At 45.8% G+C, this 19,762-nt stretch overlaps 2 protein-coding genes across 2 annotated transcripts in view; one reads left to right on the top strand and one right to left on the bottom strand.

Moving 5' to 3' along the window:
* LOC135399018 (sodium- and chloride-dependent glycine transporter 2-like) overlaps window positions 1-19,762 on the top strand; it is a 78,736-nt gene that overhangs the window by 44,723 nt on the left and 14,251 nt on the right. The gene's annotated exons all lie outside the window — the stretch shown is intronic.
* LOC135399013 (sodium-dependent nutrient amino acid transporter 1-like) lies at window positions 547-18,436 on the bottom strand. The gene is made up of 15 exons (XM_064630638.1): window positions 18,216-18,436; window positions 15,372-15,503; window positions 14,014-14,189; window positions 13,237-13,412; window positions 12,966-13,098; window positions 11,792-11,920; window positions 10,424-10,527; window positions 9,439-9,563; window positions 9,241-9,359; window positions 8,737-8,865; window positions 8,575-8,674; window positions 7,027-7,127; window positions 4,283-4,438; window positions 1,982-2,169; window positions 547-1,911 (listed from the first exon to the last, which is right to left on the bottom strand). Coding segments are annotated over exons 1-15 (1,890 nt in total). The 5' UTR covers window positions 18,337-18,436; the 3' UTR covers window positions 547-1,910.

Here is a 19,762-nt window from a genome sequence, read left to right as displayed (position 1 = left end):
CCGACGCGCCGTGGCGCGCGCGCGGGGGAATCGCGTTAAATTTGCGTCAACTGCTTAGGGTGAGGATGGACGTCAGTAGAGAGCCTGTGTGCATCGTTGCGTGACAACTCACGAGAAAGTATTAGCATTCCTTTTGACACCAGTTGCTCGTTAAACAGTGCGGCGCACAATTGTGGGCGAACTCACCGCGTGTAAATCTACACTCAAATATTGTACTCGATATTATGTGTGTTTCGAAAACGGTGACGTTTAAGATTGTGGACAGCGTGAAATGCGGTGCAGTACGCTTTTGAGTCATGGGTTTCCTATTTGGTTTGTGAAACCCATAATTGAATTGAATTTCAATTCAACAATACACATGAATTACGGTATTAGTTTCATATAAATGAAATAAATATCATAATCATAAATAAATAGTGAAATACAGGAGATCTAAAATTTACGTATTGTATTCTTATGTATTATCTCATCTCATGTATTTTTAAACCATGCACATTCCTATTTAAATTACTTGTACTTTGTTAAATTGCACTTCGTACCATATACTTGTACGTGAAAGTTTATTTCATATGACATTTTTCTCCCAAATATAACACGTGTGAACATCTACTTCATTAATAGCTTATCGTAAAAAATAATGAACTAATTAAACATTGTGCATCCTCTTTCTCGAATTTGGTTTGATTTTCTATTGAAATAGTACTCATTTGATTGTTGTGTTTGCTAGTATCATAATATCGTTCTGTAAAAAGAGGACGAATTCGGCATATGCGCAACAGCGGCGGGATAGTCTAGAATTGCTATTTACGTCAGCGAATCTCAAAACGCAGGTCTCGTGTGTCACTTGTGCAGCGATGGTATTTTGGTGTCGCCCTTCCGGAGGGTTGCTTGCTTTTCCCGGAGGGTTGGTTTGGAGGAGTCGGTCTCTCTGTGTGTGTGGGTTGGCTTGATAGGCGAACGGATGCATGCATGTGGAACCCGTTGAAACCGGTTCTATCCAGTCTGCACTGCACGCGGAAGGTATGCCTTCCTGATACGTAACGGAGGCAGTAGTGTGTGATGTGACTGCTGAGTGCTACTACCGTCTGTTTGCACACAGTCTGGGTGATATAATGGAGATATAATGGAGACATATGTTGGCAGTTTATAGCATCTGTCACCTGATCGAGATATTTCGCGTAGCAGAAATGCGCTTTGGGTAGCACTACGGCGTCGAGAGCATTCTGGATGAGTATTTTAGGCGGTATACATGTACTCGTACGGTGTTGACGTTAAATACGATGTCAGGTTACATTCTGCCACCAGTGCCGCCATATTACATGCATACTTCACTGTTGAGCACCTCGGTGGAATTTTATTAGTACTACTTATGAAAATTATGAAATTACGAAAATTATTCGCTCCAATTACTGTTGCTACCGCTATTCCCTGACTACGAGCGGTTGTCACGACATCATGCGTGTACGCGAATGCAACTACGTATACGCACAGACGTATGCAAATGGTTGTATAGTAGGAAGACAGCGAAGTATGCCCTCAAACCATATTTAGTAACACACACAAAAACTAAATGCTTTCTCAGAAAGTAAAGTTTAAGGAGACACGCAAACCGATCGAGGAAGATGTTACCAACGACCAGACTTGTGAGCTCATTCTTGATGCAGATACGGGGTGGAACATACAAACATATCTACTGGCATAACGTTTCACCATACGTTGGTCCGACGTTGCGTGCACGACGGAGTCATTAAATTAGTTTATTTCAACGCCTGGCGTTAATCTTTCAAAAATCAAATTTTGTTCCTTTTCGTACTTTTCGTTACTTTCGCGAATGTACTTAAAACCTCCCTTTTTAAATCATAACTGAGCTCCCACCACATGACCCCACAGCGCTGAGACGATTTCTTGCATCTGAAACGAGAGAGAGAAAAAGGAGCGCGAGTAAACGTCGACGTTTGTCATGTCTCGCGGTAAGAATTACCATTCATTCTGTGGAACGAACATGCCCGTGCTCATTGCCGCGGTCGGCTGCTTCCCTTCCGCCTTACTGTCCCGCCGGTGATGACGTATGAACAGGCCCTTCGAGACTAGACGAGATTTGTACTCTCGCGCAAACGCAGGGTCTGCAGGACGCCACCTGGTGGCATGACGTCTTACTTTGTCGACGTTCTGCAGGAACACAGATGGTTGTTAAGGCAGAGATGGAGAAAGAATTAAGTGAAATGGCGCAATGTCCAAGCGACTGCACAGTGCCCAAGCAGGACCTCGGGACCTCTCCCTGTTTGTAAACAAATGACGTCATTGTGTTCACCAGCGCCACTAGTTTGGTAGAGTTGAACTACACTCGAAGATAGGGGCGACAAGGTCGCGCCGGAAAACCACGGTCTTGAGGGGATTACGATGGTCCCTGAAAGAGATGCGACTTTTCTTTCAATAGAAGGCAGCGAACAAGTGCCCATTCGTGGAAACCAGCTCTCCCCTTTCGACCTGTTTCGGTTTCGGTCTATCTACCAACGTCATGATGACGTTTCTCGGCTAGAGGTCTATTGGAACTTACTCATACCGACAACTAATATTGCAACCATAACTGACCTACAAACTTTCAGAATTCCATATCAACGTTTCATACCGTATTATATTGCTATTTTTCTTTTAATGCAACTCTATGCATATGTAATTAAGTATGCATACTTTACCGAGATCACGATGCCACATTGCATCACGACCACAAAGTTGAAGTGATTAAATCTGGGACATCTTTTCAGTAGAAACTTGTTCGGTAGTTTTTGCGATGCTGTAACTTTGCGCACACAAAATCTAAAAAATGGAGAGCTACTATCTCCCATAACCTCTCCGCAGATATCCTTGGCCTCGCGCTAGAGCAACAAGATGACGAGAAGTTACGTCAGTCCGACTTATGGATTCATCTTTTGTTGAACGAGCCGAGAGCCAGCCGTACAGTTATACGATATCGCTGTGCTACTAAAGAGTAGAGCTTCCGTTTCTCTCCTTGTTCGGGACGTTGACCCTCGTATCAGTGTGAAAGGTTAGCTGTAGTATCGTCTAAGGGGTGATGACAATGAAATGCCTTTTGGAGAGGTAGGAGAGAACGACCTCACGAGAGTTGGTGGAGGAGCGGAATGAAACCGATACTAGTACGTTCGGTATCGGCCGACAATCTACTTGACTAATTATTTACTTAGTAATCACAATTCACAAGTAAGTCATCAGATAAACCAGTTTTAAAGATCAGTGCTGCCTCCGCAGCTGCAGAGGGTCCGGTGGCGTGACGTCACATTCTAAGCGGAGGAGTGAGAGGGTGGTTCAGTGGAGGAAGGTGCCGTCCAGACGCCTGCACGGCCGCGGCATAACTTTTCTCCAGGTCGCGCCCTCATTGGTTCCTATGGAGTGACGTGCTCTAGTTTTTCCAGAGAAGGAATTCCGGCATACTCTCAACATCTGGCGTCAGCTCTTGCCATTTATCCATCGAATAACAAGTCTAACTACGCCACCATTTCGTGTGGGATTTTCGATGCCGTGGTCGGTGGCCAAGGAGGAATAAAATGACACTATAGCTTCGAAATAGACTCCCGCCGTCCCTCTAAGGTATGCAAGTAGCATTGACGCATTCCCGTACTTTTCTTTTTGACAAGTGAGTTTGTACTGGTTAACTCCTCCCACAAATCTAAACGAGTCTGATTGGCTTACGCGGGGGCGTGACGCCTCCCGCCTCCGAGTCACAACGTAGTGCGCCCGCATGCTTCAAACTGTTGTTTGTACGTTGATCACGTTGCGAGCACACTTGTCGAAATTGGCGTACTTTTAAAGCAAACGCGTTAACAACATCTGTAAATCTTCATTCCTATCTGCGTGGCGTTCGTCGTCATCTCGCACGTCCCACTCTCAGTGCGCGGACTACGTTATCCACTGGTGGAACTGTAGCTCTTATGTTGTCCGTTGTTGCCTTGTCTTGTGTGTGTGTGTGTTGAGGATGACATGGCACCTGCTCTACAAACAGAAATATGTTGAGCATCCGTATCAGTTTAGCAACGCCAGCTAAGTGCGTTCACGCATGGATAAAAAGACTGGATTGAGTATATGTGTTCTAAATGGACAGTGTTGAACTGTCACAGTTCAGACACAGTGTCTGCCTTTCACATTCACCAGAACGCCAGTTGATTGGTATTTCATGTGGTACTGTTTGCCCCACACATGCTTTTTCCAATATGCGTGACATTATGCTCGAGAAAGTCGTTGACTGAACCCCGTTGCAGGCACTCACATAGTCGTTGGCAGAGAGGATAGAGTACGCGTACGACGGTATGAAGGATAGATTGATGACAACCAGAGCAGAGGCAATTATCTTGGCTGCAATCGGGTATTCGTAGTCCCGGAAACGTGCGCTCGGACGCAACAGCATGCTAAACACCAGGGTTATCTGCAAAAACAATTTAGAGACAATAGGAATTTTTAGTGGATACCCTGTCGCCTCCGCGTGGTGGTTCTGCGCAAGGCGCGAAGCTCCATGGAGGTAAGAAACTAAGGAGATGCCCTAAGCGCCTCTCCCGATGCAAGCGAGCGTGCTGTGACCCGCGCATGGCGTTGTGGTTAGTTGCCCACACACGTGACCCATAAACGTCACGGCAAGACGTCATAAAACATGACGTCCTCCATGTCCGTGGCGTATCTTACCTGATACAGAGACGAGCTGCGGCCGAATAACTTGTTTCTGCTTTCATAACATCTTTGGAGAATTTATCATCCCGTTGAAACACAAGATAGATCATCTCAGTGTGGAAGCAATGGATCACTAAATCGCTAGAAGACGTACGTACGTCATCGTGACATTGCCTGGCTTCTCTTCTGTTTTGCTCAACTTTTGCTGTGATTTATCTCGAGACAAAGGTAAGAGGTTTGCTGAAGATGAGGTTTGCTAAACTTCCAAGCCTCCGCGCAGACCGCCATAACGTCGAAACATGTGGAGGTCACGTGACCGGGCAACTAGATGGGCGTGGTATTGCGAGGAGCGACCGCTAGAGGGGTCCCACGGCCCCCCGATCTTATAGCCCTCTCCTTAGTTTCTTACCTCCATGCGAAGCTCTTATACTTTGCGCATGCGCAGAACCACCAACTCTTAGGTATACGCGAAGGCGATAGCACACGGTGTACTAAAACTATCTAATGAAAAACATTTTACGGCAAGGCTACACAAGAGCCGCCTTGTGTAATAACTAACAGGAAACTTGTAATTGTAGCTTTAAACTTGTAACAAGTACTTGTGCTACTTGTACTACTTCTACTTTATGCAGTATATTCACTAGCTGTGTACTAACCCGTTACTGCTTTTCGTTAAAGCAACTCCAAAATATAACTGTACCTCGGTTGCTATTCTTCCAGGCTAACTATATCCGGAACTTCGTTGCTTTTTTACTAACTCACACATGACTGCACAAGAGCACAGCACGGGAGGATGGTATCGATGCGGCAATTGCACGGTTTACAGACTGACCATTGTACGGGAGGATCTCGGAGCAACCCGTGCTTACCAGGGGGAGAGGCAGGCATACAGTGTCAATACCCATACCGCAAAAGCAGCAGACAGGCAGTTGACAGTGTAGCTGAACACCTTGTTGCTTGCAAATCCAGCGTAGCAAGTTGCACATGTGACGGACCTCTGCTAAATGTATTGTAAGGCGACAGGCATACAATTTTATACTGCTGGCTCATATGACAGCCCGGGTGCTCAGTATACAAACACCACAAATTTCATTCAAATCCACCTCAATTTAATATTAGGGGCACAACTGTGTCTAAGACTCGACACGTACTCCGCAGTTCCTGCCATGTACGGCGGCGAACATAAGCATGCCAATAACAATGGAAGCGTACAGCGACATCTGTGGACCGTTACCGTCACCACGCCGGCTCGCCGGATTTTTGCGTAGGTGACACTCATGGTTATTCAGCTGACAGCTCAAGAAGCCGACTACTTAGCCCATGGCTTAGCCGATAGAGGATTGGGGACAAGTAACACTTACTCGACGAATGGGCGGTGGTTTGCTACCAGGCGTCGCTCCGCGTCTCACCGCAATTTTAGTCGTGATAAAAAAATTATTTAAAAGTTTGCAGTGTGGGTTTCTTTCGGTTTCTTTCGGAGTTTTGAAATGCCGCTGCCAATATTAACAGCTTGCCTGTTGCTTTGCAGAACCTTGAATCTGCTAGCAAATCGAGGTGGAACTGCCCAAGGCGACATCCGGTGGGAAATACTCTAATTCCAGTCACGACCTACTACTATGCTAAGGACACATACGGGAAGTCGCCTATGGGAGAGATGGGTTAGTTATGCTAGTGGCCACTAGAAGCGCATAATTGGGAAATGACACGTTCATTATTATCATTGTCACCGTCGTTCGTCTGCAACACGCTACCATAACGCTACACAGTCGGTTGCAAGTCATAAAAAGTAGTGCTAGCTAGCGCCAAATCCCATAGCGAAGCGGCGAGCACCAGAACCACAACCTCGCTGGCTGGGAGCTTTGTACATGCCCGGGTCTCTAGTACAGTAGTAAGTCGTAATTCCATTCTTCCAGAGAATGATTTACTGCTCCTGATGTCTACGTACTCGACACGTAGCAGTCATTTTTTGCTTCTACACCCAGTGTTACATGCACGCAATATAGCTTCGAAGCCACGCTTGACGAACAATGCGCAGTTGGTGGGAACTTCGACGCAGTGATTTCGAATTTCGATTTTCTAAAAACTGAATGCAATTGAGACGGCAATTGGGATGCAAGAATACCGAGGGTTCAGGGTATCGCGAACAGATACATTTTCTGAGAATGCATGTCTACTACTTTACGCTTGCAGAAACCGAAGCCAATGCCCCCCTTTCGTTTTCACTCTTAGTCGCGTTCGTCGACGTTGAAGATGGAAATCATCGTAGTATTTCCTTTGGATCTGGCTTCCCTCTTATGGGTCATTACGAGGGTATAGCAAGCGGAGCGAGAGAATTGAGTAAAAACAAACCGCAAGCACAAGGGGGACGACTGCAGTCCACAGGATCTGAATCACTTTCCCGGGTTGACGGTCCAGCATCATCTCGGCGTCGATCAAGACGCGCTGAAGACCTGGAGATTTAAAGTCAGATAAAGCTTCCTTCTTTCATCAAATAAAACGCGTTCGTTTAAAATTCGTTATATGAGACAGAAGGGGCTTGAGAGTCCTCTGAGAGAGTGAAAAACAAGCCACAACATGAGGGTATTCGTTGCTATTTTCTTGCACTTTTGCGGTAAAATACAATAATTTTGAAAACGAACAACGCGCAAAACGATTTGAAAATGTATACCATAGCTAGTTTTCGGCATTTTGCTTCGCTGAAATTCGGCATTGACTTCCTTTCGCAAATTTCGGATATTTCCACAGACCAGAAAATAAATGCCCGAATCCGGGTGCTTATAATTAATTAAAAATGAAGTGTGACAGAGTCGTAATACGAACAGTGGAGCATGAGGATGCTTGGATAACGTCATCTATTTTCATACAAAACACGCAAAAGGTAACACCTAGAAGTTGTAATAAACACTCTTTATCTGTCATAACAGCACGCTCTTTGCGGTTAACGACGCGCAGTTTCCAGCATGTACGTTCAACGTTTGCTGATTTCGCAAAGCATTTGAGAAGAGCTCCTCGTACAAAATGAAGTGTGTACCAGAACGACTTGTCAACAAATTGCAGGTCGGACTGCACATTTCGCTCTATACAGATGCGATCCATTTTGTGCGTGGCCAGTAGCACATATTCGAATTTTTTCGGAATATGCCGACTCCGCAAAAATTCAACTGGGGGTGTTTTCCGGCATTTTTCGGCAAATGCCGAAAACCGGAAACCCTAACTATAGCCTACTCATATCACATTTTGAGCAGGATTGGCACGTTATATACACTACGTGGCTTGAATACTTTGTGAGCGAGCAAAAAAAAAAAAAAAAAAAAACGCCTATAAATGAGGTAGCTTTATTTTTTATTTATTTTCGTCTCATCGTGGCCGAAGGCATTATGGCCATCGTTCGCGGTAACTGGGGGCTAAACCCTTTTTGAAAACTTGTGATTGACTGTGAAATCATTAATTTTTTGCGTCGTTACTGTGATGCTTATACAGCTTCAGCGTTCCGCAAAACAGTTCTGTATCACGTCGTGGTGGTGGTGCTGCTGCTGCTTTGAGTTTTTATAGCACATGGACAACTAAGGTATGGACGATGTATGAACAGTGATGAGGATGTGACTAGTGATGAGGACGACGTGGTGGTGCCACTGTGTCGTGCGTTTGGTTGAGTAGAAAGAACTAACATTTCCGTGAGTTCGAGGAATAAACGAGATTATGAGGACGACAGAGAGGACAGAGGAGACGAGTCTTGTGCCGTCCTCAAACTTGCCTCAAATGTTACCTCTTTCTACAGTACACCAGCTCGTTTTCACCATTCTAATTTGTTCGCTGGTTGAGTAACCGAACGAGGACAGTGCACAGCTGGGAGGAGAGAGACAAATACTGACTCTAACAAATACATACTGTTCTTACCGTAGAATTGGAAAATGACGATCATTTCGAGTATTATGTTGATGCTGCCAACGAAGTAAAATAGGTAACTCCTAACGATAAGATTCAAATAAGGCCCCGCCTGCGATAAAATAGATGACAGTAAGACGGGATGAACGTCGTCCGGCGCGAAACAACACGTACCGGCGTCAAGAAGAACAGATTACCGAGGTAGCAGACGCAAGTCACCGTGGCTCGAATTCCTCGCTTATCGAAGTAGCTGTGCGGGTATTCTTCCGTGATCACCTCTATCACTATTTCCGTAGTCAGAAACTGTAAGGTTACAATGAAGACAGACGGCAATTTGCATAGAGAGGAGAGTTTATCGAGTGGCAGCGACTTCGTCGATTCGTTGTTCACAGAGAAAGCACAATGGGTGACGTAGCGTATTAGAAAATTTTAGTACATCGTACGCGGTCACTTTTGCGTACGTAAGGGGTAGCGTTGAAGGTTCTGCGCACGCCCATAACAGAGCTTCGCGCAGTGCGCAGAACAGCCAACGATACCGTACGTTGCACTAAAACTATTCTGTTTGTGTTCTCAGTCGCCTTTGCACGTGCACACCATATGGGGCCATATAAAGTAAGCAGCTCCCGTGGCGTTAAATAAAGAAATAAAACAGATGAACTGGTCCACGGCAACCCTCACCAGTGTTCCGATGCCCATGACGAAGAGCAGCAAGAAATAGACGCTGGACACCAATTCTGGACTGCTCATATTCATTATTGCTTCCGGTATATCGACGAAGAGCGCATCCTCGGCAACATCTGCGATGCGGGCAATAATTACGTGGTCTTTCGAAAATTTACCCATCGAGGCAGCGCCGCATCTACGTCGCATTCTTACTCGATGTGATGATCTGGTCCAAATGGAGTCCCGTGACGGCGCTGTCGTAAGCCAGAATGCGCAGAACCACCGTGCCGCACAGGATAGATGTTACGAAGTCGATGCTCAAGACAAACACGATGTCCCTTCAGAGACAGACAGAGAAATCTTCACAGCTAACATTCGCAATAAACCTCTTGGAAACTCTTGCAGGAAGTGTCCCTTCAGTACCGAGCTACTCCGAGAGTTTCATTATCTTTATAAGTTACAAGTCAAGTCAAGTCAAGTGTCAAGTTTGACATGTCATTACAGTCAACCTTCGATTTATGAACACCCTCGGTTCCCGGAAAAATCGTTCATAAATCGAGTGATTCATAAATCGAAAATTCCGTTAAGTCAGTACTTTCGAGTTCGGATTGTGTTTATAATACAATATATTGTGTAATTTCTGCCTTCTGCTGTACGCTTGGTCGACGCTAATGCGTCCCCGTCCAGTTTGTTGTTCGGATTTCGAGGGGATAAAAACCGAGGGTGCAATATCTGGAAAAAGATTCGTCCGTTCCGGCATCATAAGACCACGGAGTAATACCATTGAAGATTTCTGTTGACCTCAGAACAATCTGTTCATAAATTGAGGGTAAAAACGCTGGGCAACTCCTAGTTGGTTCCCAGAAATTCCATTCATTATTCGGATATCGAAGTTCATAAAACGAGGGAAAAATGCATTTAAAAAGTTTGGTTCCTCGTGTTCCTGTTCATAAAACGAGGGAATTGATAAATCGAATGTTCATAAATCGAGGGTTGACTGTATATTTACAAGCAGGAGCATTTCCCGAAAAGCAACATTTACATATACTTTCGTTTATTCGACTGGGAGTTACTAGCCAGCTATGCTTTGTCCAGGGATATGCGAGCCACACCGAGCACCCAATTCCTTACCAATCCCTGCCAACCCTTTCTCAAATGCATTCATATGTACTTTCGAGCATGTGTCCGGAGGTCTTACCTGAGGTAGTTGTTTTGAAATCCGTTGTGGCTGGTTATGTACATCAAACCGTAGCCTCCTAAGCCCATGCCGTACGTTGCATACAAAATCACATCTTGCCATAGCTGAGGATTAGAAATAGGCTTAATAAACCTAGACAGCTTCTAAGAGGTCCTAAGAGGGGGATCTAAAAGGCAATAAGACTGGCGCCACAAAGCTGGATCGCAATCATTGTTCCCCTTGGTTGACTTCTTGTTCATAACGGTGGTGAACCGGGCCAGTTGATATTGAAAAAAACAAAAAAAAAACACTGTGCTAGCACAGTGTTTGTCCTCTTTATCTGTCCTCGTTTGCAGTGCTAGTTTACCTCGATGACTTCTTGTTCACCTCAGACGTAAACCACCAGCTGGATTTTCCTCATCCACGCAAGCTGTTGACCTTAATACCCACGAATCCTTTAACGCGTCATCGCTAACCCTTTAAATACCATGCCAGTGACGAGGACGATGTCAGAATAGTCGTCTCTATTAGAAATGTCGCACGACTCTCATCCTGAAAGTTGCTCCCTTATCATTTCGTCACCGGTTCACTGCATGTTCTACTATTCTACCTATAACTACAGTCTGTCATGACATTTTATATGTTATCCTTAGTTCGTCAACGACGATGTTTTCGGTGGAATTTCAGTTTCGGAACAAAGACGTCAAATGGACTCGGATCAAGGGAGCACGTGGGTTGCAGAGCTGCAGGAAATCCCATTTTGGGAAAAGTTTTGCTACACGCAGATATAGCAGTCTAAGAGGGGGGATTTGCGGCGTCCAGGAGTCCGCAACTAACGGCCGGACACTGCTAAACCTTTTTCTGACTCTTTCGATGTCTTGACGATAGCGCTGTGGCAGGAGGCAACACCTTGTGCCTCTGGAAAAAAAGAGTAGATAAAAAGCTATGGGAAGCTGATGACTTTCTAGATCACATGAATTCATCCGAATTTATCGTCTGTAAAACTTTCCTGTGTTCGCGTCTTGGCTGCGTTTGAGACCTTGCTCGGATGGGTTTTTCTTGTCGACCCTAGTGTCTCCAGTGTTTATGATTTGATTTGATTTGGTTTTTATTGTGCCCATTAACAGCCCATTAAAGGTGGATGGGTAGGGCTTTCGAGTTGCTCAGTGAAAGAAGGAAGTCATTGAAAAGGTTGGCCAGCAGTAGGACTTGGAACCCACATCTGCCGGTCCAGGGCTCTACCAATTGAGCTAAGCCTTTCTTCTGTGTTCCAGCCTCAGAACGTCAATTTCCATCGCACTCATGCTGTGACCACCACCACGTTCGTGCCAGGCGTTCAGTCTCGTTGCTTTTTAGACAAACCTCGTGGTCATATTTAAAGAGGCTCACCACAACGTTGTAGAAGACATCCCACCGCCAGCCGAACAGTTCCTCAGTGTCAGCAGTTGGGACGCTCATACTGATGCCCCACATCAAGAGAAGCAGCAGGTATTGCAGGACAGAGATGATGTAGAACGTCTGTTACAAAAAAAAATAAAAGCTCGTTATCCGTCCTGTTTCCATATAAGGCAAGTTACTGGCTATTGCTCGTCTGGTGAAGCCGCGTGAGAAGCAATTACAGCTTCTAGTCCCCTGGATTGCAATTACTGGCCACTTTATAGACCGCTGAAACTTACTCTTCAGCTCTGCAAATGACCGCTAAGCTTGCTATATATACTTCCATGCACTTACTGCGGGAAGGGACTCCGGAATCGGTACAAGGTGCACGAGGTTTCAAATGTCAGGGGTCAACCAGACACGATTTCGACCAGACGAATGCGCGCCAAATGGTGGCGACCGTTGCTATATACAGTCAACCCTCGATTTATGAACCTCGATATCCGAATAATGAATGGAATTTCTGGGAACCAACTAGGAGTTGCCCAGCGTTTTGCCCTCAATTTATGAACGGATGGTTCCGAGGTCAACAGAAATGTTCAAATGGATTATTCCGTGGCCTTATGTATGATGCCGGAACGGACGAATCTTTTTAAAGGTATTGCATCCTTGGTTTTTAACCCCCCGAAATTCGAGCAACCAACGGGTTTTCTGGGGACGCATTAGGGACGACCAAGTGTATAGCAGATGGCCTGGTCGAACGCAACATTACACAATATATTGCATTATAAACACAATCCCAACTCACAAATACTGTTTCGTCAGCCGATAGTACTGAACGAAATTTTCGATAATCCCTCGATTTATGAACGGTTTTTCCGGGAACCGATGGTGTTCATAAATCGAGGGCTGACTGTACCATACCATACCATACCATACCATACTTTCTATTATCTATACCTATACCATACCTATATACCATACTTTCTATTTACATCAAATATCTTATCCTGCATGAGAGTAGATTGAGCCCCTGCACGAACACTAGTGTGTTGTCCCCATGACGACATAGGCCGCCAGTGATGTCAGTGAGGGTAATCGAATTTGAGTTTTCTCATGCTTTACAGCGCCGTTCATAGGGCATCGTAAACTGAGAGGTTTGCATTTCTTTCAAGTGACAACTTACATAGCGTAGTTTAATGAAGCCCTCATAGAGGAGAGCGAATATTAACAGGAACAGGACGGCTGAGACGAAGACCAGGTTGACTTCAAGGCCGAAAATGTCGTAGATACCTGTTCCGATGTTCAATACGGCGTCACTGCGAGAATATAAAAACTATTTCAGTACTTCCCTTTCACTTGTCCTTCCGCGACCTGATATAAGATGCACTTCGTGCTTGCTAATCAGCACACGCTGACGTATGATTGACGGAATGTAGCGTGATATATGACATTACTTAAAGAAGATGTACACGGATGATGAATTTCCTGAAATGCAATCCTTGCTGTGGTTGTTGAAGACGTCCGCAGGAACCATGATGATCTTGTTGCGATACAGGACAGGGTAGCCATCTTGTTCATTCTGATCGCAATACGCTCGGGCTAACACTCGTCCCACAATTTCGCAGGAGACCTGGAGTTAGAGAAGGAACTAGGGTTAGCACCCAAAGACATGCGAATGACAATTCCGCGGCAATTTCAAAGTCGGAAGCCGCACATGTCCTCCCCCAGGGCGTCGCGAACGGAATCCCCTAGTCGAAGCGCCGCGTTATGCGTACGTTCAAAATACGAACACCCGCAGGTAGACGATCGCAAAACTTTTTGGACGAAATAAAACATCCGTTGAGTCTTGACAGGCGCAGGGTTTACTGGGCCGTGTATTTTCGCAAGTCATGTCTGATTGTACGGCAATAAGTTCTCGACGGAGCCTTTATATGATTTCAGTTTGAATTTCGAACATTTCGATTTCAACAGCGTGCTATATAGTAGTCTTCAGCGTATAGGTGCTGCCCGTTTAAACTTGGTCCTAGTATGGTTCACGTCGCGAGAAGTATGCGTGAAATTACGAAACTACGTGAGCCCTAGAGGCGGCACCTACATACGCGCTACAGCATTCAGCAGAGTATTCTGTTAGGGAAATTTGCCCATGTAGGGACATGGTATATTTGAACATTTTGCCAAAACACGGAACAGGGGTACAGATCGCACCCTTTCATAATGTGAAAGTGTCTTACCGCTCCTTGCTTAGGCACGTAGCAACTATTTGTGTCCCTAACCCAAGAACCGGTGCATGTTGCCCAAGGCGGGACTTCCTCCAGAGAGCGCAGAAAGTAAAGCAAGGCGGTTGACACGGTTGTGTACAGAGGGATGTTCACCATGACAGTAAAGAAGGCCATGGAATAGCTAACGCCTAAATGGAGACATAATATACCTGTTTGAGCTTTGAGCGCTCAAACTCGAAATAAGGAATCTGTACAATGCAGTTGAGCAGTAACTGGAAAGTATCTCGTAAACAAAAGTCGCCAATGCTAGTAAACTCGACGACTACAATGTTTCAGTTGTTCATACTCGACGTTCGTAGATGTTCTGTGAGGCTTTTTGTATGAGACATATGTAGATGGCATTCACACAAGACAAATTTTTTCGCAGACATATATTGAAAAGTGTGCACCGAGTGTTAGTCTTGCACTCTGGTCTTGCCGAGTGATTAGCACCATTTCGCAGGCAGCTACTGAAGACTTGAGTTTAGTGAGAAAATCACAAGAGACAACGCAAACACATAGTATTTTAGCAAATATGTGTTTTTCTCGCGCGAGGATATGACATGTATGTCTGAAACCACGAAGCGCCTCATGACATTTGCGCTTTTCTTGAGATTTGCAAATTTGCTTGCTTAAAGGAGTACAGAGGGCCGTCCAAAAAATTTTCAGACTATGGCGTCAGATGAATGTGTATGTGTCATTTTACCGAATGGCGCTAAAGGTTTTCATGTGTGCAATTTGTTTCCCAGAAAAAAACACATAAACGTGGGTCCGCGCCTTCACCCTTAACTCGCTACTCCGGGTATTACGAGGAGGAGAAGATATGATGCCACGTCACCGATGACGTTATAAGGAGAACTCGTTCTGGTTCGCCGGTCAGTGGGGGTCAGCGCGTTGTCCCTTTGCCGCCGTAAACGAGTTTTGCCAGTTCTCCCGGAGAATTGGGTGTAGAGGGAGCGGCCGAATCATTACCGAGCGAGGAGAAAGGCTTTTTCAGAACCCCGAACAGCCGAGTAGCAGACGACAGAGGAGTAGCAGACAACATTTCTCTAGACCAATCAGCGACCGTTCTCCTTATAGCGTTAGCGCGAGGTTCCAGGCAGATCACAGGCCGGTACTGCTCTTCACCGCCGCTGCGCACGGTCGCTTTTTGCTACGTACTTTAAATTCAACTTCTGCGATAATTATGAATAATGGTGTGAATTACTTCGCAGGGTGAATCTTACTGGCCTACTTCTGTGCTACTTTAATATTCAGCGGAAAGAGTAAGTTAATGACAACGTAGTTAGAAGAGTGTGTTGCCTTAGTTAGTGAATGTAATTGGAACTTACCTCTGAAGAGGGGGCAGCAATTGAAAACGCCTCGGTTCCCACTGTGTGTGAATTGAGAGAGCATGGCTTCCACGTACAAGACGGGGAACGAAATAATCGCCATCACCAGCAGGTAGCACAGGACGAAAGGAACTGAAGCAATTAAAGCGACGCAAACAATGAACAGCGTATACTAGAGATGCAAAATTTCAGGAAATTTTGCGCTGCTGAGAAAATAGAAAACAGTCATTTCATCTTTTTTTCCCTCTTCGTCTCACTATACAGTATGCTGCATCGGAAGTGATCCACGAATACAAATGCACAGAAAAAGATCTGTAGGCCAGCGTTTCTCCGGAAGCATTTTCCCTGAGGTTCCGCGAACAGGATACTGTTCAGCACCCGCGAGTATAACCTGCCCCAAGAACACATTGTCATCCTTGGGATAGCCTAAGCGCATCATACACAGGCGGGGTGACGTCCTCAGAAGGGTCAAATCTGATCCCTAAATCGTCCTCAATGTGTCAATTTGGCACTATACCGCGTCCCCACAGGCCATCCTTAAGGACAATTTTAGGACAGTGTGAGGGCACATCAGGGACAAATTATAGATTCCTTTTACAGTACCTTCTTTGTTTTTGTCAGAGACCACTACATTCTGTTTCACTGATTAGTCATTACCGTTCATTTGTCTTGATAAGCTGCCGCTATAATGTCTAGCCGTTCGTTTTTTCCCCGACGGACAATGAGCAGGGCTCAATAAAAAGCAAGAGGAGAAATATAAAATATCAACAAAGAAAACCTTGCCAGGTACACCAAGTGACCAAGTCCGAGAAATTCACTTCGATAGGTTTTAAGAAAAAATCTTCCCGGGAAAAGCACTGCAAGCGATACTGTCCCGACGACCTTTTTATCGACCGCGCATTCAAAGACACGGCCCACGCGGGGGGCGGACCGCGCCATCAAGAGGCCCCTCTCCAGTATATGAGGGACCGGCTCCCATTTGCCTCCCTCCACCGCTTACGCGGAGTTGAAGGGAGGTACCGAAGCTCCCTTCTGAAAAGGTAACGATACTATTTATTAGGCGACCTTCGGTGAATCCGATAGCCTTGCTAGCCTTCCACTCAACACAAACGGTAAGCTGTCAGAGTTTAATTCGATTATAGACACAAACAATACTGAAGCGAGGAATTGCTCGAAGTATCAACTCTAAAATACAGCGAAGTCCATGTTTCGTATACTGCTGTTGGTTTCAGGCATTGGGGTATACGGCCTTCGAATGTCAAAAACAGTGAGACAGAATCGCGCGTTTCTGTCTTTTCCGCGATAAATGCTCCACGTCACGGACAGTCACCCTTTTTTGGTGGGAGAGAGTTTTGTTCTTGCTTTTTGCTTTTTTCTGAAAAATACCATTCAACCCCTACACTCTTAAAAATGAACTTCACCACATAGCACGATCCTAGCCAACCATAATCCCGGATGACATCGTTCTCGCCCCTGATTTGTTGAAAACGGGAGGAGGACCCTATTTTGTGCCATTATGCACGGCACAAAATAGGCTCCTCCTCCCGTTTTCAACAAATCTAGGGCGAGAACGTTGTCATTCGGGATGATGGTTGGCTAGGAGCGTGCTATGTGGGGAAGTTCATTTTTAAGAGTGTAGGATTGGCCCGAAAAACAAAACAACTATGCCCTAGGCCCTAGGGACGTGCACAGGATGTACCTGAATGATTCTTCACGGACAATCCGCGAGTGTCATCCTCAGAACGCTCTGGGGACAGATGTCGAAGCACCAGGACACGATGACACTGTGGGGACATCTCCTGAGGAGCGTGTGTGTTCTTGGGGTGACTACCTATCAAGGCTCGCTTTCGGAACTCTTGGACTTGCTATCGAAGCGTGCTCGACATTTGGTCGTCGTTCGCATTGGGATTGACATTAATGTGGCAGACCACCGGTCATTCCAAAGAGTATTCACGCTTTAGGTAGTTAACTCAAATGAGTGCCACGGCGTGGCGCCACATGTAGCCGCTGACGCGGGGGTCCCCAGAAAGCTTCCGGTTGTGCCGGCTGCGCGACTTGTTTGTAAACAGTGAAAGTGCGTCACGTTTTCACCGGTTAACTCACGTGGCGCCACACGTAGCCGCTGACGCGGGAAACCCTAGGTAACTTCCGGTTGCACCTGCGGTTTGTAAACAGTGAAAGGGAACCCGACAATTTCTCTGTACCACGCATTTGCTTTTCTCTAGTGTTTCGAAAACATTAAAAGCACTTGGGAAGTCGGAGCTATACTCTCCTGCCTACATGAACTTGGGATTTACAGGTATCACTAGCAACCCACAATGTGTTATCTCCGAGTACTGTGTACTGTTTCACAGTACACAGTACCGGCAAACGCCAATCGACATCTACCAGGGTATCTATCAGTATCATCCGCCTCCCCCCCCTCCCCCCTTTCATCATCTCAAAATAGACATCTCAAAATAGGTTATTATACTAAACAATTTAGTAATCATGTAGTTGAATGAAATATAAAACTTGGCTGCTTGTACGACATCTATATATAATTCGCCTCAACCGATTCTACGGAGTTGCCCTAGTGTAGTAGGTTCCTTGAGAATAAGTTGAGAACCACTGGTCTTTGCCATACAGTTTTAATGTGACCCTCTTTCTCTTGTATGCAATATTTTGTCTTTAAAAAGTTTCGCGAATTGTTGATACCTATAGTGATATCGTGGTACGGAACTACATCCCCTACTCCATTTTGAGAATCATGTTCCAATACCAACTCGCAGTTTGCCAGGCCATTGTGTAGCTTTCCATTTTCTTCTCACCGTGCAAACCGACCCAGTACTCAGTTGTACTTACTTGCGCCGTGGACATACATGAAGTAAGGACTCCAGATGAAATTCCTGATTCCAATGAGCGTTGTGGTCATTGCGGCGTACAGATGCGTCTTGTTGAGCCATGTCTCTTTCTGAAGAACCATTCTTCACAGGCTGGAACGATTCCAATCTGCCCTTCAACAGTAGTGTTTCTTCTTCGGATCTTCCTGGCTTGGTCGTTCGTATTTAACGTGAGAAACGTCACGAGACGCGTTGCGTTCTCTTCGTCTTTTCGAATCCTGGCTCCCTCAAAACGGTCTTCTTCTTCTTCTTCTTCGTCTTTCTCCGCAGTGGCGCATAGCACGGGGCAATTGGCCACGGATCGTGACATGAGGGCCCAGTTAATGACGGTTACGTGAAGCGATGAGAGCGTGACGGTCCCTCTGTCTAATGTGAAGCCAACCACTTCGCCTTTTTGCCTATATGCGCCAGTTTGTCTTCAAACTGCAGCCCGTGCTGCGTTGACAAAGCTGTACACTGAACACATACCTAACTATACGCTACACTTATGAATTAAGTAAATAAATAGCAGTAGAAGGTTTGAAGATGGTGAATGCAGAACACAGCATCCACGCCTGGTGATGAATAGCGTCAAAATGGCTGCTTGGTGGCGATCGCTTCTACTAAAGGATGTCTCCATCCTCTTCCTCCACAGAGGGAGCTACTAATGAGGCACCCTCAGTGCCGTGTATTAAAAGGAAGTCTGTCCGTTAATGAGACCTGCATATACCTGAAGCTCCTCCCACTTTTTGAGATGTCTAGCCAATTACAGGTCGAAATACGGTTCCTTCTTATTACAGCTCGGCCGTCCAGTAGTTGCACCCCACCCTTATTTACTTGTACCGCCATATTGGGGAAACTGGATTGGTTTGGATTGAAACGGATGTCCTTAGCGACATACCAAAATGATGGATTTTGTGACCATTTTTATCAAGGCCATCGGCATGGAGAGAGGCATGCCCTGGAAGACTCAGAACTGCAGAAATCTAGCAGAAATGGTTGCTGGCCGAACCAGTGGCGTAGCCAGGCAGGGGGTTTTAGATGGTTCAACCTTACCTTCGATATCGTACCTCTGGTAGTGCATTTGGTAGAGGAAAACGAGGGGGAAATCCTCCTCCCTGATGTAAAATCCCCATAGAACCCCTTCCGAAATATTTTTTTGGCTACGTTGCTGGGCAGTTAGAACTGATTGGCTGGGAGAGCGGCAGGACCGCTTCTTCGTACAGAGAAGGGTGGTTCTTATGTCGAACGTTCCGCACGAAACTATGTTCTCTTTCTGCAGGAGGCGGGTCTTGCAAAACGACCCCTCTAGCCCTTTGCACTCCCCGACGGAGCCACGCACCCTCTACGCATCTTCACAGTTCATCGTCCATCTTTTTTTTTTTTATGCTATAGTCGTGACTGTGGCCAACAACGGCGAGTCGAATAAGACATTAACCCCCCCCCCCTCTCGTACACAGACGGCTGCCGGTATGAGCTTTTAATCACGTCACATAAGCAGATGGAATCAAAAATGGGCAAACATGTATG

Source organism: Ornithodoros turicata, chromosome 6 (assembly GCF_037126465.1).
Source record: "Ornithodoros turicata isolate Travis chromosome 6, ASM3712646v1, whole genome shotgun sequence".
NCBI lineage: Eukaryota > Metazoa > Arthropoda > Arachnida > Ixodida > Argasidae > Ornithodoros > Ornithodoros turicata.
This window is presented reverse-complemented; position numbering and strand designations above follow the sequence as displayed.